Raw genomic sequence first — 14,036 nt, forward strand, 5'->3', positions numbered from 1 at the left:
TTTGGGTTGGTTTCAGGGTTGGGGGTATTATGGCATTCAGCTCTCAATTGGTTTTATGCGGAGTCCATGTGAATTTCCTAGATAGGTTCTAGATAAGGTTCCTTTGAGGCCTTGTTGTGGGGCAAGCTACTTGGACAAGCATGGGTTTCTATGTTTTGTTGTCTGATCCATGATATCTGCGAATGCCAATAATATCTACATTTCCAAGCCTTCAAGTTATAAAATGGGGGTGAAGTTAGGAAATGTTGGAGGGAAATCAAAATTTCAAACTTATTCATCCTATGAATTAAAGTTACTTTCTGACCTTTTGAGTATGTGCTTATAACATTTTGATTTTGAGTATGGTCATCAGAATTATTGCGCTCTCTCTCTCTCTCTTTCATAATTGTAATGTTGTTGGGGTCGATTTGGTCTATATGTAATTGAAGACGCAGATATTGCAGACTGATAATCTGACCATAGAGAACTACACATTTTATAATACATGCGATTTGTTGCTGGCTAAATGTATTTTAAGATTAAACTTCTTTTGAGCATCCAATATGTTAAGATGCTTTGGATATCTTCCAAGTTCTGGATTTATTTTTCCAGGTATTTTTCATGCTGTTCCTTCTGATTTGGCATTTTTTTAATCTTTATTACAGTTACATATTTAACCTTCTTTTAAGTGTTACAGAAAGTTGAATCTAGTGGTATTTCTGTGGGATTTTTTTGTCAATCAAATCATGTGGCTATATAGAAATTATGTAAAAAAGGAATCAAGTTAGTTTTTGCTTGAAATTTTTTAACCAACTCATAGAAACAACTTTTCGAGCTTTCAACTTTTTTATCATATGACAAAATCTACTTGTGCTGGCTACAATAATGATTGTTAAAGCATTGATTATAGTAATTTTTATTTTAAGTTTTTTTCGTTATTTGTAATTAATCTTTATTTTTTGTTTAAATTTTCCTCGATTTAATTTAGTATTTGAACCATCTTATTACTGGAAACACCATGTATCATTTTGTTCTTCTGTAAGTCACTACATTTTAAAGATTTTTCTCCATTTATCCAGTTAATTAAATAGGTAGTAAGCAATTGTGCACTATTCACCAGAATCACCAGAAATTTCCATCACTTATGTTTCATAATGATATTTGGTTTTTATGTTTGGTGTACTGAGCTTTGAGAAGATGTGGGAAGCATCACTGGGATTAGTATGGCATATATTTCCTCATTTTCACTCTTTGTTTTATAATTCTCAATATACTGTTGAATCAGGATTTTAGTCTCTGGCATTTTCTTGGAGTAACTTCTTCCATGGTTTTGTGGTTGTGATTGAATCTTTCAGGTCTCTCAAACCTGACAACTTTGAGTTTCAGAAGAAACAATGCCATTACTGCTCAAGGAATGAGTGCTTTTTCCAGCTTAGTTAACTTGGTAAAGTTGGATCTAGAGAGATGCCCAGGAATCCATGGTGGACTTATTCATCTTAAAGGTTAGTTTGTTTATCCCAATAATACTTGACCTGAAGAAATGAACTTCCTTTTCATGCACTTAGACCATAAATTTTGCTCCAGTTTCATCTGTCAGATATAATTTAGGTTTTTGGCTTTCTCAAAGTACTTGGTTTATTAGAGGGAGCATATACTTTCTCTTCTTCACCTGCACGGTGTCTTTTAGGAACTGCAATAACTCCTTCGGTTCTATTCATATAAACCTGCTAATCTCATGTCTGAATGTGTGTGAACATGATGATAAAGCTCAGTCACATGGAGTGGGTTCATTAAATTATTGTTTGACATATGTGTTTCATTTTGACCTCATGTCGTTGTTGGAACTATTAGATTCTCACTCCATGTTGCTTTTGTCTAAGCCAATGCATTAGCAGATTGCTTATATGTTCAAGGAAGTGATCAGTATTGTTGACTGGAGTCAAATGCCTCTGTTTTGTTATGATTGTCCCTTTAAATAGTAATGGTCAAAGTGGAGACTTCATTATTTGTTAGAAAAGATTAATAAGGAGTTGGTACTATAATTATTTAATTTTAAAAGGATATTCAAGGTCTGGGTAGTTCCAAGTTGGTGCCAACTCAGAACTGAACTGACCAAGGTTGGTTGTCAAGATTTGAACTATGGCTCAAACTGAGGTATAAGTAGAATTGATCTTGTTGCAAATCCAGTTTGTTATTTGGAGGTATAAGTAGAACAAGGGAATTTGGAGGGTTGGGAATAGGGAAGACGACCTTGAGAAATCGTGCTCTCTTAGGGAAGTGGCTTTGAAGGTTCCCCCGGGAAAGTTTTGGTTTGTGGCATCAGGTGATTTCGAGCATTTATAGGACACATGCTAATGGATGGGATGCTAACATTATGATTAGATGATCACACAGATGTCCTTGGAAGGCCATTGTTCAAGTCTTTTAGGACTTTTCCCCTTTCATCCGTCTTGTGGTAGGGAATGGGGAAAAAATCCAATTCTGGGAAGATTTATGGTGGGGAGATTAACCTTTGAGCTCACAATTTGCAGGCCTTTATAAAGTTGTTTCAGTGAGAAATATTTCCATCTCTGGCATCCTGGGAAATTCCTACCTTTCTTCTTGGAATCTTAATTTCTGATGCAATCTCATTGATTTAGATATTGAACTCCTCGAAAGACTCATGTCTTCACTTAATGCAGTGCACTTGTATTTTTCTACCATAGATTAAGAGTGTGGTCCTTCTCCTCCACTGGCTCATTTTTAGTAAATTTTTTTTTCATGGTCTTGTTGAAGCCCTTTCATCCAATTTCATGCCTTCTGACTAATTTTGTTTGGAAATCAAAAGCCCCATCAAAGGTCAAGGCCTTTGCGTGTTAGTGGTGCATAAGAAGGTTAATATCAATGACATGCTACAAGTGAGAAGACCTTACAAATCTCTTTGTCCTCATTGGTGCATTTTATGCAAAGAGAGTGGAGAATCAATTGATCGTCTTTTTCTGCATTGCCCAATAACATTGGTGTTTTGGCATAAGCTCTTCAATGTAGCTAATTTGGGTTGGGTTCCACCAAGGAGTATTGGAGATATGATGATTATTTCATTTAGAAGCTTGGGGAATTCAATTAGAGGCTAGACGCTTTGACATATTGCATGTATTACTGTATTGTAGGTTGTGTGGCAAGAGAGAAATACTAGGATTTTTTAGGAAAAGTGTAGAACGGAAGGGATGTTATGGGATCTTATTCATTTTTACTCCTCTTTTTCGGCTTCTTGTACTGTCACTTTTAGAGGAATTCCTCTTAATGTTATTCTACTTAGTTGGCTTTCGGTTTGTAATTAGTAAGGGGTAGATAACTTTTGGGAGAATTTGGTTTTGATTTTTTGAGAGTTTTTGTACATGCTTTTATAAGTATTTCTCCTTGTACAGTGGAGGGTATACTTTTGCTTTGATTAGGTTTTGTACATTGAGGGAAGGTCCTCTCATCCTTCTTTTCAACTTTATTATTATCAATTTTTAAAAAAAGAAAAAATACATGGAATTCCATTCCGTTGTGTATATTTTGGACGGTGTGGAAGGAAAGGAACCGGTTAGCTTTTAGGGGAGGGTCTTTAGATATTCAAAAATTCAAGAATTTTTTTGTATGTAACTTGTGGAGTTGGGCTAGGGTGTACATTGGTGAGGATACCTATTCTCTTTTAGGCTTTTTGGAGTGGCTTGCGGCCACTTGAGGGTGTGTGAGGTTGTGGCAGCCTTTCTTCTTGGGCGTTTGTGTATACCCCCTGTATACATGCGGCTTTTCAGCCTTCTTTAATATATTCTGATGTTTATCTATAAAAAAAAATATATATATTATATATTCTGTTTCTGATTAATAGGGGGGAAAAAAAAATCCAATGTTCTAGGAAGCCGGATATTGGTGGAATAAATTGAGTATGATTCTAACCTTTGACCTTTGTTCAAGCAATTGTCACATCCAGGCTTGAACTTGCACATTTATGCTTGGCTGTTTGAGACGTTTACCAATGCTGCAGGCAGTGTTTCCTCTGTTTGCCATGAACATAACATGCATAAAGGAGAGATGGAAATTAGTGTTTCATTTGATGAGCTTATGTAAGATGTTTGTAGAGGAGAAAAGGGGAAAAAAAAATTGGAGAACAGGAAATGAGAGAGGAAGGCTGGATTTGTATGATTCTTTAGATCCAATAACTTGAAGGAATAAGGAAGGGTCAGATCGTGGAAATATGATGGCTTCCAAATCCCTCACCCGAGGCCGAGGATGAAGGAAATGAACGAATGGGGATTGTGAGTATGGAGTCTCCTCTTATATGTATTATGAAGTGTAGGAAAACCCACATTATTATACTTCATTAAATTAAAATGAGACATGAATAATCTGATATAAAAAATGACAAATGAATGATTTGACAAATGGGAACTTGAGTCTAGAGTTTCCTTTTATATCCATTATGAAATGTAGGAAAAGCCATATCTTTTACTTTATAAAATTAATATGAAAAATGATAATTTGAGATGCACATATGTGATCACATTCTTAGTGGGTTCTTGAGATGGGTGAGTTTAACAACTAGCAAATTGGAACCAAATTGAAGTGTATTGGTTCTCTATAATCAATCTAGGAGTAGACCATCCAAATGAAACTAAACCAAACATATCGATGGGGTTGGGGTGGTTAGGTTGAGCTTGATTGACTTTGTCAGCCCTTGGTTGTTCCTCTTCCTTTTATGCATGCAAATTGTTCCAAAATGCACAATTTTCGTATGTTATTAGAACTAGAATTATCATTTCATGCTACATGTGTTTGACAAGATGAGGTTTTTTCAACTCCATAATTGAAAGACTCTTAATACCTAAGCCCGTTTTCAACTCTAGCCCTTTATGTTTGTTTTGGACGGTTTGGAAGGCAATGAACAAAATTGCGTTTGATAACGAGGTTTTTTCTGTCCAAAAGCTGACAAGGGATTTTGTTTGCTTTCTATTGTCAAAGTTGTTTATAGATGATTGTTCAGTGACTTTAGTAAGTTTTTTTAAATGGTTGGGCACTTGTTGAGGTTTTTCCTTTGTTTTCTCTTGTTTGCTTGGTGGTGAAGAGAGGTTTGTTTCTTGAATACCTTGGGTTACTCTTTTGGCGGCTCTTCATAATTTAATTTTAGTCTTTGTTTATGAAAAAAAAAAAAAAATGAAGATAAAGAAAAATAAAAGAAAAATCAAATCAAATCAATTTATATCGTTCTCCTTCCTGCTCTGTGCTCTGTCTCTATTGTTTAAGTATGGTTGGTTTTTAATCAGCATTATTTATAGCTTAAGAAATTAATTAAAATTTTTTTTTGCTATCGTAGTATAAGCTATATGCCTAACAGATTCATGAGTAAAGGCTAACTCTTAGGGTATAAGGCTTAAGCTTTTTTGGCAATCCGGTGAGGCTTTATACCTTATAGACTGAGCCATAACAATGGCCTTCTGGGACCCCTTTGCAGACAGCATTTTATTTGCTTCAATGTTAATGCCCTATTCTGACCATGATTTATGCGGCTTATGTGAACCCTTTTTTGACAGGGTTAACAAAGCTTGAGTCTCTTAACATCAATATGTGTCATTGCATAACAGATGCTGATCTGAAGCCTCTCTCAGGTAACTTTTCTGTTTTCTTTCTTATTTTGATTTCTTGTATTATCATCCTTGGTGTTTGCCTGGGAAGAGAGGAATGGGTGAGAAGGGATTGATTGTTCACCTTATAGTTCAGTTATCTGGTTCTTGTTGAGAACTTTGATTGATTGAACTGACATGTTCCTGGTTCATAATTGTTTTGAGCATATTGTGGGGGGGTGTATCTTTTTTCCCCTTCTTTTTGTCCCTTGCCGTGTGAGCTTTCTGCTCAACTGGGTTCCTTTTGGGTTATGCTAAGTCAGGATACATGCACCTATGTTTATACTACTACTGCTAATAGGTTTTACCCATGGACTTCCCTTACTTCTCATCTTCTGTAAACATTGAACTATTCAAACATATCCATTTCATTATTTTCTGTGATTAGCCTACTGTTTGAAGGAAGTTGTACACTATGATTGCATTGTCTAAGACTCAAGGGTACAACAAGAATGCCTTCAATCCCATGTTCTTGCTGAAACGCTAGTTTATTTTTTGTTCTAGAAGCACAGAATAAGTTCTCCAGCACTGTTAGATAATCTATGGGTGAGAGGTGATGGAATTGGTATTTCTGGAGTCAGAAACTATGAGAAGTGTTTCCAATTGTTATTCACGAAAATGAAACATGTGAAATTGTAATGAGCTTTAAATTCATTGTAAAGCATGTGTATATGATTATGTTCCTTTTGAAACTTAAAATGCTGTCTTTTCCCAGCTAAGAAATTTCTCATTCAATCATGTTTCAGGGCTTACAAACTTGAAAGGATTAGAAATTTCCCGCAGTAAGGTCACAGATGATGGTGTTGCTTATTTGAAAGGTATTTGGTATTTATCTGTTTACTATCTTTTACACGTTTATGTTATAATGGTAAAACATATAGTAGCTTTGGAGCATGGTCCATACTTGTTTCGTGTTTGTAATTGTAAGAAGTATATCATATGAGATGAGATTGGAACTTTTATGTGGAGTAAGGGGTGTTTGATAAAATTAAAAGTTAAGTATTAGAAGCTTCAATATTGAAAATGAGTATTGAATTTTGAGAAGAGGAAAGCAACTTCTGAGAAAGCCAAGCAAGCTGTTGCTCTTAAAGAAACATATCTAAGTTGAGAATCCAGTGCATGATAGGAAGAGTCATTCTGCTGATAAATATTACATGAGATGCTTTCTGTGGGCAGATAAATCTGCAACTTACTTGGTTTGATGCCTTAAGGAATCACATTCTTTTCTTGAGGAGAACATGATGATTCTTATTGGGTTTCTATGCCTTTATTGCTATCTTCTGAAATTTGGGTACTGAATTCAGTTAAACTGTTTGATAAGTACAAAACTTGAAGTCTGAAGTCTGTTATTTTACAAATCTATCCAGATTCAATACTAGAGTGTTTATGGAACATATAAGAGCATCAGGCCATTTGAAGCATGCTATAGACAGAATTCCTTTCCTAGAATATGAAATTTGAGTTTTGGAACTTATAGATAAATTAAATTTAGAAAAGCTAGTAAGTTTTCATATATTATCATTCTTTTCTTCATTGGAAAATACAAATGTGTACATATGAATTTTCCATGTCTTCTCATTTTATCGATTCAAAATGTTACCTAGATATATTTTTTTTGTCAATCTCTAAAAGGCTTTCGATAATAAAATAGCATCTTCCTATTGAACACTGTTGTGTCTGTGCAAACAAGAAAGCACATTTGTGCGATAAATAAAATGGAAAATACAAATGTGTATGCATGAACTTTCCATGTCTTCTCATTGTATCAATTCAAAATGTTACCTTGATATATTTTTTTTGTCAATCTCTAAAAGGCTCTCAATAATAAAATAACTTCTTCCTATTGAACACTATTGTGTATCTGCAAACAAGAAAACACATTTGTGCAATCAATAAAATGGCAAAGAATATAGAGCTTAGCATTGAGACAAATTTAAGGCAGTTAAGTGTCATAAAATTCTCAAGACGTATGAGCCTATTTTGCTTCACCTATTTAGTTTGGTCACTTTGAATTAAATTCTAAGTGCTCTTTTAATTAGTACCTACTTGATTTGTTTAGTTTTAAGAATTTATCATCGATATCAAGCATCCTCTATGTCTTTATTTTGAGATTGGTAGAAAATTTCAAAAGTCCTTAAAAAATTGATTGGTTAAATTTCAGCCTTTTTTGAATTAGATCCTAGTTTCTCTCTCTCTCTCTCTCTCTCTCTCTATATATATATATATATATATATATATAGTGATTGGTATAAGTTTGTGTCTTTTCTAAAGCTTAGCATCTTCACTAATCTCTCTTCCTCTCTAGATCCTAGTTTCTTCACAATCTCTCTCTCTCTCTACCTATCTTTCTATCGAAAGCCTAAAATCTTCAATAATGTTTGTCTCTCTCTATCCATTTATTTATCTGAACGTAATATCTTCACTAATCTCTCTGTCTGTCCGTCTATCTATCTATCCATTATATCTTTCTAGCTTGTGCACACCATCAAGACTCTTCTTCTAGGATGGTTTGTATCAAAAGGATGTGGTAATATGATGATCAAACAAAGATGAGAGTGACATTTTCAACCATTGATGAATGCATTATTGATCTTGGAATGTGTGGTTCATGTGAATCCTGGAAATAATGCTTCAAAGGAATAACCAGATATTTTTCCTGTATAGTTTAATGCTTATCGACATTTTCTGAATCTTAAGAATAGATCTTCCTTATTTTTGGTTTTAGTTGGCATTGGGTCAAGATGGGGGGTTGGGCAAAAGGGAGGGGAAGGTGAATAAAGGTTTTCCTTTTAAAATTGATATCATGAATCTGGAAACATAGCAATATGTTGACTCTGCATGTTTGTAACTAATATGGGAGTACCTGTTCCTGCCATGCATTTACATTCTTCCATTAGGAATACCATTTGGATGGAGGCTTTATTCCTTTTCATCCTCTCTATGATTACTTTCACCATTTGCCTGGTGGAAATAATTAAATTTGATACATCTTCCTTGATTTCTAGCTTTTCTGTTTATGATATTCTTTTACCTTCCCTGCAAAGCATTTCAACTGTCCTCAATTTCCTAGATACCTTCCCTGCTAACAACACTTTTTATTTATTTTTGGTTTGTTTTCTGTTGATCATTGATCATTTATTTTTTCCCCTTTATAAATAAGTGCTGAATCTTTTCATGTCCCTTGCAGGTCTGCACAAGCTTGCTTTGTTAAACATGGAGGGTTGCCCTGTTACTGCTGCATGCTTAGAGTCTCTTTCAGGTTACATTCTTTAAAAATGCTTGGCCTTTATACTGATTATTGTAAAGCCTTGGTCTGTCATTTTCATAACAGAACTAACGTTTGTAATCTTTTAATCCTATATTAGAATTGGATATCATGTTAATGATCCTGGCCAAGTTGACTTCAGGGGTGTTTGATAGAACTGAATATTAAGTACCGAAAGACTTTAGCACTGAAAATTAAGAGCTACATATTATAACAACTGAATTAATCAAATTGAAAAGTGTTTGGTATCATCTTAGTTTTAAGTATTTTAATTTAATTTACTTATTTGATAACAAAAACAACGGAAGACTGAAAATGATTAATTTACAATTAACCTTATATTCATTGTATGACAATTTAAATATTCATTCCAAATTTATATAACTAATATATTAATCAATAAAATTTGACTTAAAATACCATGTGCATTGCAATTTGCTTGACTACTAAATAATTCACTTGCAATTTGGTCATGTAAAGTAAGCATATAAATTTGATGAGTGTTTTTCAAATCCTCTAAATTTAATAGATGTTAAATCTCATTATTATTGCTGATAATTTCAGATATGAAATAGTAATAGTATGAAAAAGTTTTTATATTGTACCTTGTAATTTTTTTTCCTTCTCTTGTCATCTTTGAAACTATGCCAATGAGAAATTTTGGAACCCTTTAAAGAAATCTCTTTAATGTATTCTTATAAAGCAATGAAATCTAGATTAATTAGAATTCTAATTTTATTATAATAAAGAATTAAAAATAAATAATAATAATAGTAGTAGTAGTAGTAGTGTAAAATAATTATCACAATATAGGCATTAGGATAGAATATACAAAAAATAAATAAATAACATAAAATAGTAATAGTAGTAGTAGTATAAAAATAATTATCACAATATAGGCATTAGGATAGAAAATAAATAAAAAACATAAAAAGGTTCTTATATTCAATCTTTTAATTTTTTTTCTTCTTTTTTTTTTTGAACCTTTTAATGAAAAAGTAATTCTTATAAATCAATTAAATAAAGTTTATTTAGAATTTTAATTTTATTATCTTAAGGAATTAAAATGAATAAAAATAATTATTATGACATATACATAATGATACAAAAATTCAAAGAATAAATAACAGGAAAAATTAATTCTCATAAATCAATTAAATTGAGATTATTTAGGATTTTATTTTTATTTTATTAAATAATTAAAAATAAATGAAAGGTTGTATTTCAAATGAAATTAATTAGAAGTGTATTTCATAAATCAATTAAAATACATATTTTTTAGAATTTGATTTTATTATATTAAGGAATTAGTGATAAAATATTTTAATTTAAAAGAAGTGTTTTAATTTAAAAGAAGAATTTTAATTTAAAAGAATGTTTTGATTTTAAAGAAGTAAAATTTTCAATTAAAATGATTAAAAAATAAAAATCATTACTCTACAAAAAAAAGGATAAGGATGAAATAAAATTTATAATTCATTGATCTTGTTTTGCTACAAGTGATTAGCTAGGTCTTTATTGCTAAATGGAATAAGTAATTTTGATTTTAAGCGGTTTAAAATTTGTTTAAAAGTGGGACCTGTTATTTTTTTTTTTCCCCACTTTTTCAGAGGTTAGTTCTTTTATGACACTTTCCCTTCCATCTCTTGCTTTTGACTTCAGTACACATATTTATATAAGGGTTTTGTGATGAGAGGGATGCTGATGGGGAAAGCCTTATGAAAACTGTATTCAAGAAAGGAAATGAAAGACACAAATAAACTTTAAGTAGGATTAATATTGATTGGAATTAAATTAGGATTAGTATTTGTTGGAGTCAAATTAGGATTAGCTAATTAGGTTATAAGACAATTAGAATTGGTTGTAGACTTTGGATTTTTTAGAAAAGTCTATAAATAAGGCTAATTAATGTAAATCAAAGTAATTGATTGATGGATAATAATATTATGTTTTCTTGCATACTTTGCAATTCTCAATGGTGACACTTTAAGGGTTCTATCCTCCTCTTCTTATCTTCTTTTTCTCTATTTTATTTTGTTTTACTGCAATTAACTTTATCCCTTGGTCCTCTCCTAAAACCCTTTTTTGATTGTAGGCAATCATCCTAGGGTTGTCCTACATCATATGCCTGTGAGGAGTGTAGTAGATCACCTGATTTGTAGGGACATGGATCCCCATCTTGGTGATGGAGATGTGGTAGTATACCCTAAATCCACACGGCATCTCCTTCACCAGGAGATGAAATAAGTAAACCCCTTAGGCATCAGCCATGGCTGATATTCACATTGTTGGAATCTCTGGTTTCCAATATCTAGTTAGGAGTGGGCATATGTATTCTAGTATTGTAATACCTTAAGAAAAGAAAAGTGTATGGAAACAACAATGATAAAGGAAAATACATGTAATGCTGAATCAGCGGAGATTCTATTTTTCCTTCGCTTTATTTCTTTCTTTCTTTCTTTTTTTTTTTAAAGGTAAAATATGATTTGTTAATATATCCCAACAAAAAGGGGCACATCCCAAGTGCATGGGAAGAAAATATAAAGTGTCAAAGGTGAGAAAAAAGAGAAGAAAGGAAAGAATGAAACAAAGGGCTATAACCTCTCCGCAACTATCAATAGATGCCAATTTTTAATGATTTAAAATGAAAAAATCATATTATTTTTTGTGTCTGATTATAGGAAGAGTTTTTTGTTTTTTTTAGGTAATGATTGGGAGAGTTTGACTGTAGAGGAATAGCATATTGGCATTTTTACTATTAGGCATTGTTTGTAAGAGCGTTTTAAACCCTAAAATCAACTCTTTGAATGTCAAACACAACTTTTACGGATGTTCAATTAAGTACTCAACTATGGGCCTCAGAAGTCCCAACATGATTTTATCTATATCTTGAGAAAGCATGGAGATCCCTGCTCCTCAAGCATGAGGGAAGTTGTTTTTTATTTAATTAAAATTTTGAAAATGGAAAAAACAATCTTATTTTTAATAAAAACCTTTTTAAGTTATAGTTCTGAAACATTAAATCAATTGCGCATAGTGATGGTTTTTTTGCTTCTACTACTTTTATTGCTAAAAGTAGAAGTTAAAAACTATTCCAAACAGGCTGTTAATGTCAGGAAAAAATGAAGGTAACATAGGATATTAAAAAGGTTTTTAAATGTTAAGATTGAAATCTCCTCCAAAGTTCACTTTTTGGATCATCTACCTTCTTATTCCTTCCTGTTACAAATTCTATCAGAGTGAATCCAGGTACTTGAATTTGGATTTAAGGTGCGCATGCAAAAATATGGTACTTTAATCTGTGGCGATGCTGAGATGCTGGAGAGTGAGTTTAGGATTTGTGCCTAAACTTCCTATACTTTAGCTATTTCTGTCAGGTGTTCTTTGGTTTAGTGAAAATATGCAGCTGAGACATTATCATCCTAATAGATCAGTACACTTGAGCCTTGTTCCCACATGATGATCAGTTTGATCATGGGCACATCATTTATTTTAATGTTCAACTCTTTGCAAATATAAAAAAAATGCATATTTCTGAATTTTGTCAATTCAATATGTTATTCATGTTTGAGTTTAACTTGAAAGCTAACTTGGCTCGCTTCCTTGCAGATCTTCCTTCCCTGTTGTCTTTAAATCTTAGCAGATCTATGCTATCTGATGATGGATGTGAGAACTTTGCACGTATGTTGCATTGAAAATTTATTTTACCCTTATTGCTTTGGGACCTTGGGTTGGGTGTAGAACCGTGGAGTTTTTTTTTTTTGCTTTAATTGCAAGATGCTTTTTATTTTCATTTCTATTTTTTACTAGAAAAACTTTGAAAGCAGCTTTGGATTATTATTTATATCATCTTCATTCTTTTGTAGGACAAGAGAATTTGAGAGTGTTAAACTTGGGGTACAATGACTTGACGGATGCATGTTTGGTACATTTGAAAGGTGGTTTCTACTCCTCTTGTGGAAGTGACTGAAATTGTTGTTCTTTTTCCTTCAATTTTATGCTAGAGATGGTATGGAGAATCAAACATATATCTTTAGAACTCTCATAATTAATTTGGGAGGGAGATCTTCCTCTAGCTGATATGCACACAGATATGTTACTGCTTTTTGTCATAGTTGGTTTCATTTATTAACAATTGACGTCTAAGAAAAGGTGTTGTTGACTGTGGGACTACATAGTAGTAAGGTTTTATTGAAAAAAGTCACTATAGTGTTTCTAAAAGGTCCATATGTGCCATGCTTGGTAGTGGGTTCCCATACATAAATTATTTTACCTTACAGGACTTTCCTGGCTAGTTGATATATCTTAAAAGTTATCTTTTTTGATTGTCAAACATGTTTATATCTCTAGCTACTAGGTCAGCTATACAAAGCTTCATTTCAATTTTTATTTATTTATATTTATATTTATTTGTTTATTTATTTCTAGCTTTTGGCTCTATATAGGCCCGTCATTTATTAATGCATAATTTGCTTTACTTCTTGGAAATTAGTTATAAGATCTGATTATTGCGCTTGCTGCAGGTTTAACAAATTTGGAGAGCCTGAACCTGGATTCATGTAGAATTTGTGATGAAGGGCTTGCAAACTTGACAGGTTAGATATTATAGTTTCCTTCAATTTTGTTTATTTGTCTTACATTGTTTTTGTTGTGTAGGGGAGTTCTATTCTCAAATATCAGGTGAAGCAGTCATATCATATTGAAACATGTCCTTTTGTATATTTCTTTGAAAGCATAAGAGTTTAAGAGTTAGACAGTAACAAATGGATGGCCTTCCATTCTGGTTTCCATGGAAGCCCACTTTTATTCTCTTGGTGATTTAACATTGTAGCTTTGTTCTAGACTACGGATCACTACATTATGTAAAGAGTTCTCTTAAAATAAAATTTCAATTGCACAGTCAAAATAAAATTCAGATATTGTTGACATGCTATGTAAATAGACTTTCTTTTACTTGGTTTCTTAATATCTTTGAAGGCCCAAATGCATTACATAAATGCAAAATGAAGTCATCACAATAAATCACTGGAAAGGCTTACAAATTCCAACGATATCATTCATGGAGTCCTAAGAATAACCTTACCTATGCAATGGAATTAAAGAAATGGAATCATTTCAAATGTGAAAAACCAATGTCCAGTAGGGCA

The 14,036-nt window shown here is 32.5% G+C and overlaps 1 protein-coding gene across 3 annotated transcripts in view; it reads left to right on the forward strand.

Annotated features, from left to right (window-relative positions):
- LOC117921537 (F-box/LRR-repeat protein 14-like) overlaps positions 1 to 14,036 on the forward strand; it is a 37,607-nt gene that overhangs the window by 3,032 nt on the left and 20,539 nt on the right. For all 3 annotated transcript variants that reach the window (XM_034839443.1, XM_034839442.1, XM_034839444.1), the window contains exons 5-11: positions 1,335 to 1,481; positions 5,535 to 5,609; positions 6,371 to 6,442; positions 8,812 to 8,883; positions 12,499 to 12,570; positions 12,756 to 12,827; positions 13,413 to 13,484. In XM_034839443.1, coding sequence (XP_034695334.1) covers positions 1,335 to 1,481; positions 5,535 to 5,609; positions 6,371 to 6,442; positions 8,812 to 8,883; positions 12,499 to 12,570; positions 12,756 to 12,827; positions 13,413 to 13,484 — 582 coding nt within the window. The remainder of the gene's footprint in view (positions 1 to 1,334; positions 1,482 to 5,534; positions 5,610 to 6,370; positions 6,443 to 8,811; positions 8,884 to 12,498; positions 12,571 to 12,755; positions 12,828 to 13,412; positions 13,485 to 14,036) is intronic.

The sequence above is a fragment of the Vitis riparia genome, chromosome 9, assembly GCF_004353265.1.
Source record: "Vitis riparia cultivar Riparia Gloire de Montpellier isolate 1030 chromosome 9, EGFV_Vit.rip_1.0, whole genome shotgun sequence".
Lineage (NCBI taxonomy): Eukaryota > Viridiplantae > Streptophyta > Magnoliopsida > Vitales > Vitaceae > Vitis > Vitis riparia.